At 37.2% G+C, this 24579-nt stretch overlaps 1 protein-coding gene across 1 annotated transcript in view; it reads right to left on the bottom strand.

Annotated features, from left to right (window-relative positions):
* The window catches only part of ptprga (protein tyrosine phosphatase receptor type Ga), a 257643-nt gene that overhangs the window by 78408 nt on the left and 154656 nt on the right, over window positions 1–24579 (bottom strand). The window contains exons 3-4 of the mRNA XM_088916863.1: window positions 23852–24031; window positions 20423–20571 (exon numbers count right to left, since the gene is read on the bottom strand). Of these exons, the coding sequence (XP_088772989.1) occupies window positions 20423–20571; window positions 23852–24031 (329 nt within the window). The remainder of the gene's footprint in view (window positions 1–20422; window positions 20572–23851; window positions 24032–24579) is intronic.

Below are 24579 nucleotides of genomic sequence, written 5' to 3'. Positions count from 1 at the left end.
TTCGCAAAGCCAGAGCAAATATTTAACCCTCAGCAAACAAATGCACACCTTTCCTTTAACGCCAGAGATGACACAGAAAATTCTTCAAATGTGTGAATTTACAAAACAAGGAGAAAGCTAAAGTCATGCCCTGTATAAGCACCAAAAAGAAAAAAAAAAACATTTTCATCCCCTTTTTAAATATTGTCAATATTATGTCGCTTTCATTTTCCGTGCCAAACTGATTCTTACAGAAAGCGTTTTCTTCAGAGACTTTGATCTATTTCAGGCAGAGATGATCGGTACTCTCATGTGATCTCGTTACAGTTATATAGAACACAACTTACACTGTACATGCAACAATTGTTACATGCAGAAGCAGCATATTCTAATAACTAACAAATGGATTCTGATGAAGGGCACAAAGATGCAAGTCGTGTAATCAAGGGCACCAACCTTCGTGTGTTTGGTCTACACAATTTGGTCTACACATAATTTTACAAATACTAAACTGAAGTAGCTTTGTGGGGTCTTATACATTTTAACCTTTCTTGTATTGGCAGCTTAAAATTGGTAGTCTGTTTGCATCCCACAGTGTGGAAGAGTGATAGGTAGTGGCACATTCTCCATCTGCATTCAGCAAAAAGATGTATGATGCTGACAGAATACAAAGCAACCACAGATTTAAATCAGGATGAAAGCTGCTGGCTAAAAAGCTATTGAATGGATAGAACCAACTGCAGTGTTTTTTTTTTTAAATTGGGATGAAAGTCAGGCGCTTCAGGAGTGAACTCACCACAAAAATTGCAAAAGCTGAACTGCTTTTTATGCATCTTAATCTGTTTATTTTTGTTTTGGAATTTCAAAACAAATAGGCAGCATTCTGAGCTGCAGGATGGGGTATTAAGAAGGGTAATGGAATGAATCTTATGGAATGAATCATATGATCTTGCAATGTTGGTGGAAGATAGATTAGACTAAATGGCAAATTACTTTCAAATTTATACAGACGTGCCCATAATTCATTCAGACATATAAAAAAGAGGGTTCTACACCCTTAACAGCCATTCTGAAATCCATTATCAATACTAATGAGGCCATACTGCTGAGTAAAATATTGGTCTGCTCATCAAAAGGATTTCTACAGCACACTAGAGAGGCATGCTAAAGAAACAGCAGGGCTGAAGCTCTTCAATCTCTAGGAGAGTGACCAGTATGCTTTTATGTGTCAGTTAAGATACATTAGCACCAACGGGTGTGCATGGCACTGTATGTATGATCACCTCTCTTGTTCAGGCACTTCATAGCTGGAAGGGCAAACAGTTTGTCTTACCTAATCTGCTTTTTTTCTTTTGCTTAATTTGTTTACCATATAAATCAGAGTCCATGTTCTTTAAAAACACAAAGCAGAAGCTTCATATTGACTTTCCAGTGGTAAAATGAACACTTCTTAAAATGCAAGGTCTTTTCTCAGTGCTTCTGAAAAGCCTGTACAAATATACAGAGGCTTACAAGAGCAAGCAGATTTCTATCGGATAGGTCTTGGTGTTTACTTTAATCCTAGGGCCTGGAGGAGGGCAAGGTAAAGGCCATGCCAGCACTGTCAACAAGTTGGTGGCTTTTAGATGTTGCAGATCATTTTCCAATTACCCTCCTCATCAGTTCCTTCACTGATGAAAGAAGTTTCCTGGGGATTGAAAATGTGCAACACAGCAAAAGTCAGTTAAAAAAAAAAACTGCACATACAGTACATGTAGAGTATCTGGGTGTCTGTGGAGGGACCTTTTGAACCTATATGAATATTAAAGGATGAGAAAAGTGATTACTACCTTTAGCAATACATACTGTACATATATAAGGAAAAAATACTATTTTACCAGATTACGTGCATCTGAAATTATGTATTTAATAAGAATAAGATTCATACAATTTACCAGTTTATTGCTGAAAACACTAAGCACACTTGAGTATAAACATTGGCCTAATGAAGGACAGTATAATAAGTTATGAACAAATCCATCTCAAAGGTTAAATAAAAGAAAACACTTCACAAAATCAGATGAGAGACTCAAAAACAATTTGCAATGTCAGGGATGTCAACCTGGGTGACAGAAAGAACTCTATTCTAAAATGATGCTTCATACACACAAACAATAAATAAAACTTCAACCAAGCATCATAAATCCATCATATTATCCCACTGGTTTAACTCATTTAACCACTTCCCTATATTTAAAGAGCCAGACTTAGTATTTTGAGGATTTTCTTTTTCATTAGTTTTTTCTTGTATGTTCTTGTAGAAGCCTTTGAACACTGAAGACTGCAGCTCTTTGGGGACTGGCTTAAAACTTGCAAAACCTCGGCTTCTGACCTCTTGCAAAAAGTCCCCTCTTGCTGTGTGTTAACCTGACTCTTATAAAGTCAAGGTCACAGTCTAAAAATACTTCTTCCTCCAACTGATAAGTATACTGAAGGATGCTGAAAACTCCCCAGATAATTAAGCAGTCTGAAAATAAAAACAATAAACATCCTTCAATAACATCAAAGGCACAAAGAGAACTCGTCCAATACACTAATTAAAACTAATCAGGTACTTCCTGAGTTCTTTTAACTAGAGGCAAACAGCGATCATTTGTGTCTGTCTGAGTGTTCAAGGAGAAACATATTGACCATCTATCTCAATTCAAACATTCTTAACTGCATTAGCCAATTATCTTGCCCTAAGGCATAATTTACTCGTTTTGCTTAGCAGAGGCGATCCATACTCCCAGGAAGGATACACGCACAGAAATCTAATACTTAATTATTGAATACTTTTACAAATGGTAAAACCCACCTCAGTCCCCAAAAGCTAACGAGAAAGGTGTTTCATAGACTAATATTACAGGAGAAAACAAACCCTATTATGATCCTAAACTACCAAGAGCCTGGGCTTTAGAATAAGTCAATTACTTGTGTTTTTGCAGTGTATTGTGTGTACCTAAACATTAATTTAAAATTAATGTAGGCAAATGTCTCTTGTTTTATAACCTCGTACTCATTTGACAATGTCCCTATGTTTTTTTTTGTCTTTTGTATATTACCTGAATCATTCATGCCAAAAGACTACAGCTTAGTGCACTGGGCCTGATGGACAGTGGTGTGGGCTGTGATTTTTTATTTAAATCAATGTATTTTACATGTAAAGATAGGCGTGACTAGAATACAATTACACAATGTAGAAAAAAATCAAATCGGGCAAATCCAATTAATCATTTACACAGGTGACATTTTAATGTATTGTTATTACAAATATCCTAAACACTCTCACAGGGCCTGAACACCTGCAGTCCCTGACTTCATTTTTCATTGTGTTGAATCTAAGAGAAGCCTAGCCCATTTATTGATTTTCGTATGTTATTTCTTTTAAACACCAGACGTCAATGTCAAGGAAGGAATTAATTATTCTGCATGCTCCTACTAGTTTGGAATGATTTCCTATGCTTTCCCACATTCTACCTACAGTAAGTCCCTTAAATTTAACATTTTAACAGCAATTCTCTACCAAAAATGTCACAATTAACACCGACAGTCATTTTGCAAATGAAGGCTGTTAAATTTTACCCCCAATAAACTGTAGGGGAAAAAACACTGTATCTTAAAATATCTTTTTAATAAAACTAGGTACACAAATATATATTTTTGCCAGTTAAAACAGTTAAAACAAGCCTCCACATTTTAAAGATTGGTAAACTTTCTGACATTTATAACATAAATGATAATAACATAATGCAATTTCATAGTTTCTGAGAGCCACAGCATTTTCAGTTTCCCCTTTAGTGGAAGCAAGTTATCTGTGAAATGAAAATCACAACAACAATGTCTGTCTTTGTCGCAGCAGATCATGTCATGTAATACTGGAATTTAAATGGATGAATTAAAATAATATTCAAGACACATCCTTCCAACAGCAAAAAATTGTAAATGTTAAATACAGTTTGATTAAGAATTAAGACGCAGTAGACCTCAAAAGTGATTTACATCCAAACACTGGATGTCAAGTTTGAAATGCTGCAGTGTAAATCACGCTAGACCTTGAGAAAAATAGAAAACATGTGGAGCTTTAGGACAACGAATGCAGCTCACTTCACAATACATGTTTTGCTCAGAGGTAAATCACAAATTCCAGAAGAGTAGCCTAAGCTAAATCCATTTCTCCTCTTCTGTCAAGGCAAACGTCCGTCCAAGTTGATCAAGAGGGCCTTCTTGTTGTTTGTGTGTGATTTTTTTTCACAGACTGACAAAAACCTTTAATTTTGATCTGTGTCTGACACCCAGTGTGAAACAAACATGCCCTTTGTTTTCTTTTTTTTTTCTTTCCACTCACGGTACATAAAGTATCTTGTGGGGGAAGATGCATGATAAGAATCCATTCTAAGCAGCAGACACCCTTTTATTTATTTTTTAAGACCTGACAACATGCATTGTGATTGCTCCAAATTATGCATCATCTTTAGATAAAAGAAACCAATAAAAAAATCTAAATTCTTTCTAATCCAGTGTAAGACCTCAGATGTCAATGGACTATAATTATTCAGAAAATAGAAAGTGGGTAAATGGATCTAAACTGATATTATAGATTATAAAGGGGTACTTAAAAGGACAGAAAAGGCTCACTACAACATAATAGCAAACTGGAGCTCAATATGCTGATTGATTTTTAAGTCTGTACTCAAGTATAAGGTCTATCTGCAGTATTTATAATTTACACAATGTGTAGACATGACTGTGGCAGTTGTCTTATTTTGACAACTATCCCACGATTGTGACAGAAGATTACAGTAAGGTAAGTCACAGGAAGAATCCATGAACATGAAATCTCTTAACAAATGGCTATATTGTTCACAGGAACAACTCAAAGCAACGTTAATAAATTAAATAAAAGCATGAAACATACTAAAATGCACAAAAGAGGTAGACTAAATTTTAAACAAATACTTCTGAAAATTAGTACAGAAAAGCCTTAAGCAGTGTTTCAGTAAGGTGTGCTAGCTTGTTCAATAAAACTCAATGTTAGAAAACATTAGAAAACACGTTATATACTTGGTTAAATACTGCAACGCTGTGCCAGTAAAAAAATATTCTTTTCATAGAGCCTATTGCAGACAGAAGTTGTCTCATTATTATTTGTAGTGTTAAAATCCAAAACTAACCAACTGAGTGGGTGGTTAACATTAAGGTGCAAATTTATGTAGCCTGGAGTAAAAATTCCAGACACTGTGAGCAACGTGGCTGTGCTATAGCTGGAGGTGAGAATTCAAGGGATGAAAAGCAAGTCACTCAAGCTATCATGGGAAAAGACTCCAGATATATTTTGTTTTCTTTGTCCTAGCATAGAACACATGTCTAGGACATATTTAACAACATGTCAGAAAATCTCTTCTACTTAGTTTAAATGGATATGTTGGATGTGGGAGACCTACCTGTACCTTATTTGCCTTTCATTTACACTTTATTTCACTCTTTACTTTTACTACACCTCTGAAAAGTATGTGATGTGAACTAAACACAACACAGAAGGGGTATCAGGAACAAGAATATTAAAAATATAACAAAACAAGTATGAAATGGTAGGATATTAAACTGCCCTGGAGGTATACAGCTTAGCTCATCGGGGATGAATGTATTCATGGTATTATCTACAGTATGACATCCTCATTCCCACTGCTGCCTGGGCAACTGAAGGAATCCAGCAGTGTGATGGAGACACCTCAACCCCCTCCCTTCCACACAGAAAATAAATAAAGAACTGCCTGAAGCTCAGAAAATATGGGATATAGTAGATGTTGGTTATCTTTTCAAGTTTTAATGGAATGTAACTGTAAAAACCAAAACAAAGGAAACATCATTATGCATTGAAACAGAACAGGGACCTAATCCTTTCAATTTACCCTGACTGAGAAAAAATGAGTCCCCACTGGGTCTCACTGATAATAAGTGGTGAAAAAAGTCACAGCCTGTTGCTGATTTTTCACAAGCTTACCACATGAACAACAGGAATGGTGTTCCACCCTGATTTAACTGGATTTGTGCACAATCCTCCTTACTCTGTTTCACTTGGAAGTACTATGACTATTTGAATAGATTAAAGCCATTACGTACAGTACAGATGCAGCCACTCAGAATGTGCAGTATTTCTTCTAAATACCTCCAACGTAATGCCCTGTGTTACAATATGTTATTGTTACGTCTCAGTGTGTGGTCTATGTGTGTTTATGTTCCACACTTCTGACTTTGATTGTTCTCCCTTCCCCATTGGCCCACCATTACACTATTGTTTCAGTATGATGTCATCATCAATCAGCTTCTCAGCCAATCAGAGTGCATCTTTATTCAGTATATAACATGAAGGCTTTCAGAAGGCAGAGACTTTTCGTTTGACTTCGGTCCTGCTTGGCTTTGGTTTTCGCTTCGGCTTTGTTGGTTTGTTGTTTTGCTTTGTGTGTGTGTATTTTTGTATAGCTTCGGCTTTGTTGTTTGTTGGTTTCTGTTCGTCTCTTTGTACTTTTGTTTGTTTGCGTTTATCCTTGTTTTGCCATTACCTTGCCCAAACTTGTTATTGTATCAACCTCTGTGTTCTTTTGTACCCTGTTACTTGACTACTCTCGTTTGTATTTGTAGTTCACTTGTGTATTTGGGTGAACTTTTGTGTATAGGGTTAGTTTAGGTTGTTGGGTACATTTTGCACACACGTAGTTGATTCTTGTATTAGTCACACTAGATTAGTACGGGTGAGTGCTGTTTGTCTTGTATGGTCAGTGGAGGTTAGCTAGGGTGTTGAAGACGCCGAAGACCGTGTGTTTCGGGTTTTCTTTTGTAGTCAGGTTAGCTTTCCCTCACTTTCTTAGCCAGCTCCATTTTGTTTGTTATTTTCTTTTTCTTTGGCACCACTCTAGTTCCCTTACCCTGTGTGCTATTGTGTCTTATTTCATACCAGTCACTTATTCACCTTACAATTATCACTTTTTGCACTAACCCTTGTTATCATGCTTCCTAGTCCCTCACCAGAACCCACCTGCTTCCAAAAATTATCCTAAATGTTACACCCCTTTATCCCTAGACGCTTGGGGTCATAACAGTAATTCACTGGCCAATGATGATCGACAGGTGGCACTTGTGGTCCATTAGATGTTAGTGAAACAATTGCTTAATTTAATCTGTTTCTCTACTGTACATGTTTAAAGGCACTTGATATGGAACATTACTATGGAATTTTACAACTAAAAGAAAAGTTTGGTAGCTGAAAATAAAAACAGAACTGTAAAGTAATATACGGTATGCCATTTAATGTAAAGCAAATTTCAGCAACAAGTAATCAGGAAACAATTTAACATTAATAATAATAACTGATTATACTTGTATAGCGCTTTTCAGGACACTTCACTTAAAGCGCTTTTCAGGTAATGGGATCCCCCTGGATGATGCGATGGCAGCCATAGTGCGCCAGAACGCTCACCACAAATCAGCTCTCATAGGGGAGAGCAGAGTAATGAAGCCAATTCATAGATGGGGATTATTAGGAGACCATGATTGGTAAGGGCCAATGGGAAATTTGGCCAGGACGCCGGGGTTACACCCCTACTCTTTTCGAGAAACACTGTGGGATTTTTATTGACCACAGAGTCAGCACCTCGGTTTTACGTCTCATCCGAAGGACGGTAATTCGTACCTCATCTATTGTACATCTCCTCCTTACTTTTACATCTCAATTGATTAGGTCAAAATAAGGGTGGCACAGTGGTTAGAATTTTTGCCTTGCAGCGCTGGGGCCCTGGGTTCAATTCCAGAGCTGTGGCGCTATCTTTGTGGAGCTTGTATATGCTCCCCTGTCTTTATGTGGGTTTCCTCCCACAGTCCATAGACATACTGGTAGGTTAACTGGCGTTTGGAAAAATTGGCCCTGGTGTAAGTGTGTGATGATTGCATCTGTGTGCGCCCTGAGATGGACTGGTGTCTCATTAAAAGCAACCATATCACCCTGCAACTCACAACAGGCAACCCACTGAAGTTAAGCAGGTGTGAGTCTGGTCAGTACCTGGATGGGAGACCTCCTGGGAAAAACTAAGGTTGCTGCTGGAAGAGGTGTTAGTGGGGCCAGCAGGGGGCCATGTGGGTCCTAATGCCCCAGTATAGTGACGGGGAAACTATACTGTAAACAGGTGCCTCCTCCCCACTGATAGCTGATGTGTGGCGAGTGTTCTGGCGCACTATGGCTGCCGTCACATCATCCAGGTGGATGCTGCACATTGGTGGTGGTGGAGGGGAGTCCCCATTACCTGTAAAGTGCTTTGAGTGGAGTGTCCAGTAAAAGCGCTATATAAGTGTAAGCAATTACTATTATTATTATTATTATTAAGGGTGTACCCTGCACTGGATCTGGTGCTTGCTAGGATATAATCTGCCTGCAACCCTGAATAGGTTGAAGTAGTTAGAAAATGGATGGATGTCAAAGTACAGTAACTTCAAACTCAGACACTAGCAGAGATTTCAGCTTTCTTAATATTGTCAATACATTTCAGGTCCTGTCAAGCAGGTGCACACTTTTTCTTCAGCATGGCATTTAAGTTTAAACTGTGTATAGTATACTTTAATCAATGAAACCTTACAGTACCAGGAGTTCTTGGCATAATAGGATGTCAACCTCTTGCAAGAAAGCAGTTTACTCTTCTTATCTCATACAATACAGCTTTAACAAACCTAAAGGTCAGAGCCCCTTAGAATAAACTCCCTTATTCCACTTTTATCCTTGCCAAAAGGAAATGGGGTGGACAGAGGCTTAATTAGATAGGAAGAGGGAGATGGGGTCAGTCAACTATTTCTTCTAGGGTTCGTGAAACTAAAGATTTAATACTCCACGGCCTTAAACAAAATCCAGTTCAAAGCAGATCCTTAACAATCCATTATTGTTTTCTTCTAATTAGACTTTTTAACAATACTAAATTTTAAATTACTAATACTTTATTTCATAATGAATAAAGGGCAGAAATTCAGCTGGAAAAACAATGAAGGCTGTGCTGCCAGGAATCCTATAGATTCTTAACTACAAAACATATGAGTCCTGCAAGAATTCTTGGCAGGGCTGTCACAGTTTGTATGCATGCTTTGTATTCACAGATGCATTTAACAGTTATCATCCGGCACTAATAATTCATTTTTATCTTGGATTGTGTTTGCAGGACTTCCAACTGCATAACAGTTTGCTGCTCAGGAGTGGCCTACCATTACCAAACACTGGACAGAAGGGAAACAGTGCTCTTTTCCGCCTGTTTGGCACAAAGAGGATGCAAATATGTAAGAGCTACAGATCTTTCAGCAGAGCTGGAGCACAAAGAAGAAAGTTAAGTTTTTATCTATTAAGCTTTTGCTTTTCAATAGCAACTGAAAAAGAACATTTAGTGCTGAGAGTCTCCATTACAGCACTGGTTCAATACAACTGATAAATCTCCCACTCTTGTTTTAAAAAAAATAATTAAGCTTATTCTGGAGCAAAAACATTTAGGCACAGATGTACACTAATTGTGTGGGTGCAATAAACCTGTAAAACATTTTCTGATGCCTACTAGAAATTTGTTACTATGCACTGTGTGGAAAAATACAATAATTTGTGATACAATTACTAAAAGTGATGCAGAATATTACATCAGAGTAACAACGAGGACACAGCATGTTATACTGCTGTCTTCACTGGAATTTTAATAAAACTTAAAATGCATGTCTTCTTATGTTGGACATGGCCAAGTAAGTCCAGCAGAGAATTGTCCATGTATACAATATATCTGAAATCACTGCTTGATATCAATTGTTATTATTCACACCACCCTATGTTACCTGTAGCACATCATCTATCAAAATATTTAGAAGAAATGTGCGGCTTAGATGCAGTTAATCTGATATGAAGTTAACCACAGCAATTCAGTTTTCTAAAGCAATCCTCTAAACACACTTATTTGTTCTGTGACAAGTGTTAACAAGTATTTCACTAGAGCATTATTTAAAAAAACACTGCATGAACTATGTGTAAATATGTTAATATTTTAATAACTTCACATTCTGGAATGTGAATATTTACCAGTTGGACATATTTGTTTTATTTTATCAACACGACAAAAACTCAGTTGCTGAAGACATACAGTATATTGATATACTGTATTTCACAACACATATAGGAGCCATTTTAGTCAGGTTGTATCCTCCAGGATAAGCTAAATCTTTTTATTTCTATGTTTTATATTGCTGTAAAAATCCTTCTGGCTTGTATAGAGCAAGTATTTTCAGGAGTAATCCCAAGATAATCATAGATAGGTGCTTGATGCATTCAAAGAGGATTCTCTTTGCAAAATGTGCTCATAAAATCCTGTTTCTGAGATGGTCAGTGAAAACATCTATTTAGTTTCTTATAGTCACACATGGACTTTAAAATTCTTTCATACCTCACAGAAATGCTTTAACATGCATCCTCTTTCATTCTTCCATTAAATGTACAAATACACACACATAGTAAATACAAACACAAAGTGAAACATACATTCAATTTCTCCATACACGTTCTAAAATAGTATCTTTAGTGCATCAAATAATCCTCAGAATGGTTTTCCATTTCTTCAACTGCAAAGGCTGTAGAAAAGCAAATCTATTCATCAATGACAATTCTTATCTTAAGATATCCACAGCACCGTATTTTGGGGGGCTGCTTTTTTCCCCTCCTACTGATCACATGGCTTAATTTACTTTGCACATCTTATCTGGTGCCAAGGATAAAGATTTGTGAAACCCTTACAGGGTGCTAAAATAAATTTCCCATGGCACTGCATTATCAGCCCAGCTAGTAAAGATGGGAAAGGCCTATCAATGATAAAGTGGATAATTCACCTGAGGAGCACTGCTGAATTAAAATAGAAAATGTCACTTTTCACAATCCAAAAAGACTCCTTTCAAAGAATTGTCATTACAGCTTATAAGAGGTAAAGAATGTGAAGGCAGATATAGAACTTGATCGTTTTCAATGAAAGTAGACCATCATTCTGACAAGTTAGTGATGATCTCCCTTCATCTAAACAAAGCTTATACTGTATGTTGATTTCATACCGTAGAACACACCCCACATGCACAGATCTCTTTTAGTTGTTATATAGTTGCAGTAACAATATTAAGAAAAGTAGAGATTTACTCTGTCCTGAAGGACTTCAAACTAGTCTCAAGAGATTGCAGGAAAAACCCCAAACATGGACAAAATTGTATTTAATTGACCAAACAGTTATTGCACAGGAGTAGTTTTGATATGGAATGGATACTGACCAGAAAATAAAAAATCAGCTTTTAGTTGGCCAGGTCATTCCAGTTTATACAGAATACTATCTTGTCTCACAATTGCACTGTTACTAGAGTGATAACTGGCCAAATTTTGACAAAGAGCAGCTGTCACTACAGGATGCTGAGCAGGTGATGACGTGGTTTGATTGATTAAAGTATCAACTTGTATGTGAGGTTCAGTTCTGAAGCAGATCTGGGTGTGTTAAAACGTTCTGGTTGAAGTTTTAGGATAATAACTGCAACACTTTTCAAGTTACTGTCTGTTTAAGATTTATTTAAAAAAAAACTAATCTTATCAAATAAGATAAACAGAGGCTGCCATTATGGTTGTTGTTGGTACTAGAATTATGCCTGCATGGTTTGGAAATATTGGCATGAGCAGTTTGTGTGATTTCTCGAAAAGATTTATGATCCTCTGTAGGTGTAGAAATTATGGCAGCAACTACTGAGGAGCAAGCCTGAAATAAAGTTTGGCAGGTAATGAAATCCACCAAATTTCTATTACAACAATGCAGTGGACCAGTTTATAAGAAGACATTTTTGAAATGTCTTGAAATGAACAGCTCAAGCCACCATCTTGCTTAGTGCAGAACTCCCACTTTTTTCACAAATTTAACAGCTTCTATATCCTAGTTAATCTGCCTAATATGAAGTTTCAAGGTCTGTGAACACAAGCAGTTTCAGAAGTGTGAAGGAAAAATTCATATACTGTAGGTTTACACTACTTAGAAACCTAAGAATAAAACAGGTAGGTTATATGGCATCACTCCTAAAAGTTCTTCAAATAGCGCAACAAAAGTAACGAGAGAGAAAAACGTAAAAGCAGAGCACAGAAAAAAAACCCAAAATGTATATTTAATCAAAATAAAATCTTGTTTATTTAAAAAAGTAATTACACATGTTTTAAAAGCATCAAGAATGTGTGAGTCCTTAACCTTTCTAGGAAGGTCGTTTCAGAGGTGAGGGGCCATAAAACAGAAAGTATGGTATCGTATGACAATGTTTTGATACATATAAGAGGTCATTTTTGACAAAGAGTAAGAAGATTTGAATTAACTCCGGATTTGTGATGAAAAGGGGCCTTTGTGGCTACTTTCAAGCCACTGTATGTAGCTTTCAAGCACTTATGTAGATTGCTACATAAAAGCCGCATGACCACAGCACCTTAAAAATCTGCAATGCCTTTGTGGAAAGCTAAATTGTACATGCAACACTGTTGCTCTGGCAGTTCCTCTCTAAACAGGCCCCAGGTTGCCTGGGAATGACGGCACTTTGCAATCACAGGTTCAGGACCAATGTGCACTGTTAGATTCTACTGCTCAAAGCTCCTCCTTCTGCTTTGCAGCAACCTCCGCAACTGACAGACATCATAACTGCAATTCTGGAGGTCCAAGTCATGGTACCGGTATCTAGAGTGCAGTTTTTCGATCCTATGGGTTTTTGACCACAGCCACTCTGGCTGCTGGGAACTTTGTAGGCACTTCCCAGACAGCAGTGAATTGTGCCTGCCGGATCTCCTGCCATGGAAATACGAGAGCTACTGTATCTAGGTTCCACAGAAATGACATAATCTACAGTACTAGTAACAGGCTCAGTAGCAATAAACTCAGTTAGATTTGCATTTTGATAAATAAAAAAGGACACAATGACAGGTATTCTTGACACAAGTTTTAAAGGAAAATGTAGAATCACACCTAACACCCAGGTTTCCTTGCAACCTTATAAGCACCAGCTGTACTGACATAATGTGTAGAGCTCAATAATATGACTGTCAGTGTAATTGTATTCTGTGTGAAAAAAAGCTGCAGAAAAAAAGACTTGTATTAAATATTGACAAAACTACCAATTTCACTAATAAACTCGTTGATGATGAGTACTCCTTCCTATTCCAATGTTCTTCGTGCCTTTAAAGATTGTGCACAAAGTACTGTACTGTAGGTGACAAATGCTTTCATTGCAATGAAACAATCAAGGTGTTATAGCAAACTCAGAGGCTTCCATATGTCAACTACAAAAACCCTTGCAGCAATTTTTATTACATACTGAGCATATTACAGTAGCTACCATTTGTTGAGCTAATAGGCTTACTTACAAGTAAATGAACAGCAGGTTTTCACTTAACCACAGCATCTGAAGCCTTAATAAAGAACAATTATAAATCACTAGTAGCATTGACATGAATAGTAAACCACAGTGAAAGCTAACTGCAACCAAAGATTTTTCTTTGTGAATTTTTTTCTCTTCATCAACCTACCACAAATATTTAGCAGAACATTACTCAGGACTGTAAATGGAGAGTCTTTCTGAAAAGACCCTGTTAATTTAATTATATTAATAAAGTTTCTTTAGCAAGCATGGGGTTGATACCACTGGAAGAGTAAATGTTAAATTTCCTTCCATGTGACTTAACTTTTGAATTCTCATTTTGAGGGCTAAATGATTTCAAGGTTCCAAACATTTTATGTTACTAGAGTGATACAGACGAATTTTTCGACCCATATTTCTTTTTTGTGGGTTAATAAAGAAAAAAGAATTTATGGAAAGCTCCCAATCTGAAAAGTGGGATACTGTATGTCACAAGAAGAGTTAAAGAAGAACAGCAGGTTAGTGGAGAACTTCATTAACGCTGGCATAGATTCTTTACCTGGCATGTAGCAGAATTAAAAAATAATCCAGTAAATAAATCTAGCTAAAACCTCAACAATCTCTCAGAAGTGTCTGCAAAAGAATAATAATTTCGTTTGAATTTTTTTTACTGTGAACATGTGTGTGTTATTTAAATAAAGTTTGCTGTTCAAATATGCAGAAAGCATTTGGAAAGCAATGTGCTATAAACAGGAGATCCTCCTGTAGGCTTCCTAAACCGCTCGGGAAAGACTCTTAAGTGTCTTTTTACTGTCATTGTAAAATCCAAGGATTAATCTGCTATAAAAAGAAAATTCTGGCACTCTGGAACACCACAGAGGTGCAGTAAATAAGCAGGCAATGCTGTAGCTCGGCAGGTTTTTAAGTTCCGTTCAACAGATGTTACTGCCACCCAAGCCTGCCATCAGACGTCATTAGCAAAGGAAACAAAATCATGATTGGGTAATGATCTGTCAGGTTTACTGTTCACTGCCATGTTAATAATAACGTATAAAAGTTCCTCTAGAAACCCTTTTGTGCTGATTAGTCTCAGATGGGCCATTGTATGCAGGTATGTGGCATCCTAATGCACATATGGCAAGACACAGCTCCCTGATGACCACTGTGGACGAGGACAGTCTGTCAGTGAAAGACATTAGCAGTACCACACGATGTAAATATACGCCGTTAGAATGCTGTACCTTCCCCCTGTTGGCACATCAGCTTTCTAATCAGCTCCGTTGCCTACTGCTCTCCTCTGTGGAAGGCCTGTCGATCACCGTGAAACAGGGCATCTCTGTGTCCATCACTGAGGTGAATGTGATCTGTCAGGACACTGCACATCACAGCTACCTGTCAGTACTCATCTTCCGTTTCCATCAGCTGCTGAAACGGACCGCGGCTGGCATTTGGCAAAAGGGATTGTCCCTCTGCCACCATGGGTGCCAAGTTTAAAGAACAAGGAGCTGCATGTACATGTCTAGGGATTTCTAAAAAGGCAGAGCTCCTCCCAAAAGACTTTTGCGAATCTATTGGGGTTTATTTTTTGGATCAGTTTCTTCTAGGTGCAACCACACTGCACAGAAACCAACATTGCTTTTTAAAATGCCGTTTCAGGAAATCCGCGCAGCATGAAAACTGTTATTTTATATTCTCATAAAGATGTGAAGAACAAAGAGATCTGATGGCGTCAAATAATGGCAGGCTGGGCGGATGAGCTAATGAGCAGAAAAAAGCTACACCTTGAGATTCATTATTAATGTAAAATGTTATTCTTAGCTATAAAAATTCAATTTACTGTAGATCTTTTGTAAAGCAGCACACATTCCAATACATGTTTTTTCACAAAATGTATGCCCTCTTTTAATATTTTCCTTTGTTCTTAAACTAGCAACATTTATCTCAAGATGTACAATTATTCCAACAGAATACAGGAGTTACCAGTATAATTCAGTTTATGAGACAAGATAATATCAGGAAATAAGCTTTATATTGTAGCAACACATTTTGTATAAAAATAATTCTACTGTTGTATATTTCTTTATGGTTGTACTGCATATTTTCTTTAGGTATAATCTTTATTTATTTTCTATTTTATGCTATATGCTGCTAGAGACAGCATTTTTTGAGAATTTTGTAAGAACATAGAACTCATCTTTTGCTCATAGAACAAAAGCAAGAAAACACTATGCATACAGTAGCTCTTATGTTTTGAAATGTGAGTTGACATACTAAGAAAGAGAATGAAACCTCAAGAGCTGGAAAAAAGCTAATTAATACATTTTTATGATGCACAAATTTTGAATACCCTGAGCTGGGTTGGCAGGTCTAAATTATAAAATGGTGGTGCTGTCAGTTGATAACGGCAATCAGCTTTAAAGAAATGTTTTGTGATTCTAGCCACCCTAGACAGTACATCATGCTCATTAAATCTATGAAAGACTTATTAGCTGAGACATGATTCAATTTTGAAACTCTTCAGACATGATGGAAATTCTGGGCTGAGACCGTAAATGACACCGTTCATGAAAAACGCTTATACAGATTTATTCTTAAGACTGAAAGGAACCTGCCGGGGCATCTGTGTGTAACAAAAGATCTTGTATAGTGGAAGGAATCAAACTTCACCAAGCTTTGAATTCTGTGCTTTAAATGATGTTAAACTCATAAAAAGAAATGACTCACTTCTCCTAATGTGCCACTATAAGAAAAATAGCAATCAATAAACTTAAAAAGAACAATTTGTTGCCTCTTTAATATTTAAATCTTTCCAGGAATGACATAACTCATTCTTTTGTACTCTTTGAGTAAATACTTTTAAAATCACCTGTCTTTGTTCATCCTTTTTACAGACTAATTACTGTATTTCTTTGATTCTCAAAAATCCTAACTAGCCCCCACTAAACATGCATATTCGGTCTCCATAATTGGCTCCTTGCTGTCCATAACTGCACAGATTAGTTTAATAACATCTCCTTAATTTAAAAACAAATGTTCAGACGATGGAAATGTGCTCAACATAAGAGAAAACCACCTGTGTAATTCATATTTTAACAGTTACCGAGTGTCTTCTCTCATTAATTTTTTTCTTTTCAGCAGACTTGCAGTAGAGACCAGAACAGATTTCTGTAATGCACTTTAGCTTCAGCTTCCCCCCCCAAAAAAAAAGATAACCAGACAAAGGAAAGTGAAAGTCCATCCCAACAGATTCTGCTGGCAGAATATTAAAGACAGTCTCTTTTCTTCAGCCTCTATTGAAACCTTGAAGGATAAATAAAGGGAAAGGTATGTTGTTAATAGGAGGAGGCCAAGAAGGCCTGACGTCTAAGAGAATCAGAGATTTGAGGCCCTTCACAGCCAGCTGTTTAATTCAATTCCAGTCAAAATCAGTGGCAATCAAAAGTGCTGTGATAAGCCACAAACGCGGAGTTATGCATTAAAAGGGTGGCACTTCTCTGGGAAGGCAAGACATGCGAGGTAAGAACCTCACGCGATTCAGCACAGGTGGCAGAACCACAGAAATAAGAAAGATGCACCCTGACTTTGTGAAAAAGGACTTTAGCTCTGGTGGCTTTACGGCGAAAACACCAACAGCTGCACTTCACAGAAAGAAAAAATCCAAATCTTTTGATCTTTCCAAATGATTTTTCAAGGACAAAACATTGACTTTTCACTTCTATTATCTGATGACAACAGCATGGGCAGCCTTGAGAGTGGAGTCAAGAGGTATTAATCCCACTTTACAAGTGGTTTCACTGCAACAGATGTGGCAGGTCACTGGGATCTGTCAATCTGCAGGAGGCAATAAAATTCTATACTCAACAACGGAGTTGTTAACTAAATTACACCATGACAATTGGATTATTCAAATAGCACTGTCCCACTCCAACCCAACTCATGATGGGAGGCACAGTTGCATAATATAAATTATTCCAAAATAGAAAATTGTTTTGAGTTTAATACTAAACTGGTAATATGTAAGATGTATTCATCTGATAATTCATCTGGTGTTAGGTACATTTAAGTTTTTAAACACCGTCTCCAAAAAAAGTACCATTCCCTATTGCCAAGACTCAAGAGGAACAATATTTTGCAAGAATGCTGCTGCATAGGCTTTGGAAATTCACTTTAAGCTCAACAGGGGGAATACACATTCAGAGGTAATCAACTTAACCATCTGCAGAGTTTATGACAATGTGGTTTTAATTACTTCTTAATTTTACTGAGAATTTTATACCATTTTGTTCCAAACCCGAGTTATTAATTCTCTGTTTAACAGCAAAAAGGACACATTTCCCATTACATGTATATAAATAATGTGTGCTCCTCAACATGAAGGACAATGCAAGGAGCACAATTACTAAGCATTAGTTGTGTTAATACCAATCCATACCTACTGTATAATTACAGTCATTTGGAGAGGTCTGTGTGTGGGGAGGGGGAGGGAAGCCCTGAAGGTACAACAGAGAAGAGTGGAGATATAAGACTGTGATGGGGCCCTTTAATTAGAACAAAGCTGCAAGACTTATATCTGGGAATATTAATAAATAATAAAGATTGACAAGCAATATTTCTAACACCAGAAGCTTTATAGGTTGTCTTTTAAGAGATTTTTTTCTCTCCTGTTTCCGGTAGGCTTGTAAAGTTCCTTCTACGAAAACTCCCCATTTATTTTCCAGTAAAAGGTTTTTTTTTTCTTTATTGTCCGTTTGCGTTTTTACAGAACCCAGTTGATGGCTCTCTGCTATTTAGACCAATGTCAACCTACAGTGAGGCCGTAACCAGCAGAACTCAATTATCTTTTGGTCCCCGCAGAGTATCTGACTGGGACCACAAGATGAAAGCCATTTCAAACTCACCTCCCATGCAGTCATAGTGCCTGTTCTACCAAAGCATTCCCCAAATAATATTTAGAAACTTCATAAAGGAGCTCAGCAGTGCCTGCAACAGTAATTGTCTGACCAAACTATGCTCGGAAGGAATTGTAAAACGTGTGCATTAATAATCCAGCTTTCATTACCACAGTTCTTGGAAGGTTTTTTTAAAAGCAGTACTTTGTACTCAAAAACATGTAAACTAATCACAACAACATTAAATGCAGCCAGAACTCTCCTAATGAAGAAACCAGTTAGCACTGACAGATGAACCTGATGGCACATTAGCCTTGAAAAGCAATAATATTAAAAATAATAAAAAAAAAACAAATAGTATGAACAAACAATAAGGCACTGCATTAAAGCTGACACCTCTAATTAGTTTCTGTATTCAATTCATCCTCCTTGACTGAACGCTAATTGTACGTATTTCGTTTCCTAGATGCCTGGCACCACTTTGTGCTTGTAGATGGGGGCTGTGTGGGTAAGAGTGGTCTCATCTGCATTCTCCTGGGGTCTGCTGTAAAACAAATAGACTTCCGAGCTGCATCTGGATTTCTAATTAAGTTCAGAAAGCATTCTGTGGGAAGTGCACAGGCATTTCAGAGGTATCAATGGTACATGGCCCCATGCATCCTAAGAATAAGCTGTTAGGACAGAGCCTATTCTTGGCAACCCTCACCTCCAGCACATTATGAACATTTTTATTAGGGGCAAAGTCATCTTGAATCTTCTAATGCTGCAAATGGCTTGCAAATTTCTGGGATTTTAAAGTACCACAGTCCACATTCCTTAAGGGATTAGTTTATTATTTAAGGTAAATGTTTTAAGTCATATTAATTAGCATTACATTGCTCTAAGTACAGAACTGTAATTAGTAAAATATAATTATTTTAAAAACGCATAAAATACACAAATGGCTTCCATTACGAAAAAATTTGAGACAAAGCAATCTGAGCTCTGACAAAGACCCTCATTTAAATTTAAGATTTTTATTACAATAAGACTTGAATAGATGGTTTTGTTTTCTGTTGATCACTGAGATCAGTAAGGAGGATGAATGATACAAATCCATCTAGTTTTGTCATTTCAGGCACTGGAACAATTATATTTTTCAAACAATTTCTCCCAAAGACAACCAAGGCTCCAATTTTAAAAACATAACTCTAAAAAAAGAACTAGAAGAATTAGAACATTTATATGTAAGGAAACCTTCCAAAATAAACTTGAAGGGAATAACAGGTAAGCAGAAATTTAAAAAGAGGGCTACAGAGGTTCCAAAGGTAAAGAAAAAGAAAACAGGTGCTTGCTGGTTGAGGAAGAAAAAATTAACAGGAAATAAGTGCAGCCTTTTCTGCGTGTCCTTTTCAATTTCCATTGAATGCACTTTCAAGGACTCACAGAATCACATTACTGAACTGAAGGCTGTCCTTCAAAGTTATTAAGGAACAAACTGCCCATTCAAAGAAAAAATGTGCTAACATTGGCGAAGTACTACAAGGAGGATACTGTCCTTGCACATGATCACATTTCTTGTGCTGGGTTACAGATAAGAGACTTATTTTGAATCAACCTTCACTGTTTCCATAGGATTCAGACAACACTGGATTAGAAACGGAAGAAAGAGAATGCGAAGCCAATCAGTGATTAATTAACACACAAAACCATTATTACTCAAATAAACTACTTGAATAAATCTGCACTGTGGTCACAATTAAATATTGAATAACTCACTGGAAATAGCAGAACATAGAATAGAATATCAAAGAAAAATCACAGCACTTTCCATTAGAAGAATGTGAAACACACAAGGTTTTGACACTACTTTAGAAGCCACAGAATTTGAATTTGAATGAAAGTTAAAAAATTAATTGTTCATTGTTCTCCTGAAATATATGCAAAAGACCAGGCAGATCTGAAATTCTGCTGCTGCAGCATTGGCTGGCTTTAACAAGTTGACTCATACATCACATCATGTCTGATCAACAAATGGGAGTCCCCTACTTTGGAATTTCACTATAGTACAACTTTAGTGACACCAGAAACTTTGACCTGTTTCTCATTCTTCTTTGTTCTGAGCAGTCCGCGCCTCTCACCTCGACTGGAAATCTTCTGCCATTGATGCTGTGCTCAGAGCCTGCTGAAGCGTTACTCTGGCCCCAGTGGAACTCCACTTTCTCAGCTTTGAACCTGCCTGGTAGGCCGGCACCACTGACAAAATAATCATCCTTCAGCAAGATGGCAACTGCAAAGAGAAAATATGAATAAAAGTTCAGAAATGTATAACATGACATCCACACTGAGGCACATGGATCCACAAGAAAAAAAAAGATAAGGAATACACCTAAAATTGTGGTGGGGAAAAATATTTATACAATAAGTGAAGATGTCTAGTTTACCTATTTAGAATCTTCAATGAAAAGAAGAAGAATACTACGTAGCCTCTTTAGCAGCAATATCTTCTACTAATTAAAACCTGTTTTTCATCACCTTTGTTATTTAACACTACTGCATGGAAATTAAGGTGAATTTCTTTTCCTGTACAGTTTTAGACATCAAATTGTATTTAATTAACCATGGTTCTGTTGAATTAATATCTTGATTGATCTTTTAAACCTTTCAAAAGATTTACACATTATCTTGCTTTTCATTTGAGATTTCTACTACACTTAAAACAGTAAATGTAATAATAATAATAATTGCTTACACTTATATAGCACTTTTCTGGACACTCCACTCAAAGCTCCTTACATGTAATGGGGACTCCCCTCCACCACCACCAATGTGTAGCATCCACCTGGATGATGCGACGGCAGCCATAGTGCGCCAGAACGCTCACCACACATCAGCTATCAGTGGGGAGGAGAGCATAGATGGGGATTATTAGGAGGCCAGATTGGTAAGGGCCAATGGAAAATTTGGCCAGGACGCCGGGGTTACACCCTTACTCTTTTCGAGAAACGCCCTGGGATTTTTAATGACCTCAGGACCTCGGTTTTACGTCTCATCCGAAGGACGGCACCTGTTTATAGTATAATGTCCCCGTCACTATACTGGGGCATTAGGACCCACATGGACCGCAGGGTGAGCGCCCCCTGCTGGCCCCACTAACACCTCTTCCAGCAGCAACCTTAGTTTTTCCCAGGAGGTCTCCCATCCAGGTACTGACCAGGCTCACACCTGCTTAGCTTCAGTGGGTTGCCAGTTGTGAGTTGCAGAGTGATATGGCTGCTGGCAAAATGTAAGGAACTTGCATGTTCACATGGGGAGGCCATAGTGACTTCCTGACAATCCAATGCAGAATAAGACATCTACTGTGAAAAACTATTAAGATTCAATAAAATTAAGAAACTGTGTTCTAATTATCCATCTTCCAAAAATGGCATTTCTGGGGAATGTTACGTTTTGAATTTTATTTTGAATTTTTTGTGTGTCATTAGAAATCTTCATAAAATTCAAGAACATGAACTTTAAGGCAGCGGTGCAGAGTAATATTACAACATCCCAGCTATTGAGGAAAGAAATTCAGTTTAAAATAAGATGAAAAGTAACTGAGTTTCATTCCCTACAGATAATTATGTTTTTGTATCACTGCTGAATAGCACAAATCTAAAATGAAAACAAGCAAAACACCAGCAGCGGTTTAATACTCGTGGTATATGGATCTTGTAGATTCTTAAAACAATATACTGATGGTAGTTTAATTGATCAGAGGGAATATGGCTCTGGCGAATCTACTGTAAACATCCAGAGGCATTCCAGAAGATTATCCTACTTATCATACAATGCACTGTAAGGGATGGAAAAATCCAGCAGCTGTAAAAGATTTTGTTTTCGGTTTTATTAATTTGTTTCGCATGATGTTGCTGATTTAGAGCCATAATCCTGAGCAGAATACTAACTAATACAAGTCCAACTTAAAACCACACAGCCACAAAAATGCTTCAATGCATCATTAGCAATGCTTTACAGTGCATAAAGAGGAGAAAGAGGAATTATAACTTAAACCTAAAGACCTTGAATAATACTGCGTGAAAACAGGAGCCCATGTGAAAAGAAATCCTTCATCAATCCAAATTCCTTTTCAAGGTGCTTATAATAATGAATTCACTATCATGTCTTTGATTTCTGACATAACACTGACAGGTACAGCAGGTGCCCAAAGTGAAAACGGAAAAATAATGGGGGGAAAAGCAGTAAGAAAAAGTATTTGAGTAAAGGGCTGGATGCAGTGTTTAAAAAACATTCAGCTGTTTTCAGTAACTGCTTAGTATAAAACAAGGTCATGGTGAACCAGAGCCTAACCAGGCAGCACCTAGAACTCTATTGCAGGGATGCTTTAAAAAACAATAATTAAAAATAATATTTTTAAACGTACCACCTTTGCACTTTTAAACACAGAACCAAATTGAAAGACCTTGTTTGAGTGTACAGCACACAGTACTGTTTGGTTTCTTTTCCTGAATAGTGGAGGACACATAAACAATTCATCAGACTATAAGAGGTCATTTTTCTTGTTTTACATGAATAATTTAATGGATAATTAAGAGGCTGTGATTTTAAATGTTGCCACGACTGTTTATTTCCCTCCATTTTGCTTCTAGCCGGGTAATGTGACACAGAAAACAGCGTCCTCTCTCACTTCTCCTGTCAGCTGCACATTTTAATGTCACTGCCAGCCGCATCCCTCAGCTCCCGGACAAGACCTTGAGAATGAAAACCTTAGCGATCAAAATTCTGTGCATGCTTGGAAACCTGGAAACATATTTTTCATCTCCCCAGGTTTGCATGCTTTCTCCTGAGGGTGAGCAAACCAGAACAATGCCTTCACTCTTATCTGAGCTCTTCTTCACTTTCAAAAGTTCTAGATATTTATCCTGTTATTAATAAGGTGCTTTCTTGTCCAAAGGTGATACTCTCCCCTGACTGGAATTGAATAAACACCAAAAAATCTTCATAACTCAACCTAAGAGGCTGCCTTTAAAAGACTGATGTTTTCAATTTGCAGTGTGGCATTATTTTGGATGCAAATATACAACGACCTAATATATTCTGAGTCTCACTTTGGGATAGTTTCCTTGACACTTTGCTCCAGGTTTACCCTTTACCATACAGACCTCAGCCTTGCTTAATTTATTGTCCTGTAAACAGTTTAGTGACATGTACAGTATAGTGAATTCAAACGAATGCAGTAGATAAGAATTACAGCTAACCATAAATGGCACAAGAAGTGAAAAGTGTTAATTTTATAGTGTAGTATGCAGACCTCTCATTTGTGAATTTAATACAATCCCTTAATTTAAACACAATTCTGTAAAACCTGACCTTCCACCATGATGGAGGAAATCCATTTTGCTCATTATCAAAATGATCATTAAAAAAAACCACCTCCACATCTCATAACTCATCTTACATAATGGTTGTTCAACTTATTTTAAATCAACACCGTTGCTATAAGGGATAAAATGCATTTAACATATTGAGAGGGGAGGTGAGGTGCGAGTAGAAACATAACTAGATCTTACCAGTTTTTCCTGTGTTCTTCATCCAAGTCTTATTTGATGACTCAGTATCAAAACCTTCAAGGTTTAACTCTTGATTTTCAGATGAAACTTTTGCATCTTGGTCTACAATGTCGATGGGTGACTGGTGCTTTCCTTTGCAATCTGGATTTGCTGAAACCCAACTATCAGGCCCATAAGTTCCTGAAAGGATAAATAAAAAAAACAGGAAACGTTAAAAAAAGAACTGTTGTAAAGTAATATAATAGAAGACGAATATTCAATCTCAAAGACTAAGGTCACAAAAGTAATTCACAGCATGACACATCTGTGCTTTTGGTCATATAATACATCTGACTACTGATATATCACTAAATTATTAAACTTGTGATACAGTGTTATTCAAATTCTAATACAAGATATAAAACAGCACCAATTTCAGCAACTAAGAAAAACTAATTTTGCTGAAACTGAACTAAAATTTTGTCCATCTTGATAAGAACATGATTAAGTGTCTTGCAAACTCTTGTAGTGCCTTGCTGAGTAATGACCAGAGAACGCTGTTAAAAGCGTGCTCCTGCAGCAATAGCTGTCCATGAAGCTTCAGAGAAGCCTTCATCGTATCCCTGTCATGCACAGTGAGCAGACAACACGGAGGAGGTTTGCATGGGGAGGAAAGAACTCTGGAACCACTGCTATAAAGGTCACAGGCATCTGAGTTTGCCCAGTCTGATGAAAGTACACGGAGGATT

This window comes from Atractosteus spatula, chromosome 5 (assembly GCF_055471065.1).
Source record: "Atractosteus spatula isolate fAtrSpa1 chromosome 5, fAtrSpa1.hap1, whole genome shotgun sequence".
Lineage (NCBI taxonomy): Eukaryota > Metazoa > Chordata > Actinopteri > Semionotiformes > Lepisosteidae > Atractosteus > Atractosteus spatula.
The sequence above is the reverse complement of the archived record's forward strand: the minus strand, read 5'-3'. Positions and strand labels throughout refer to the sequence as shown.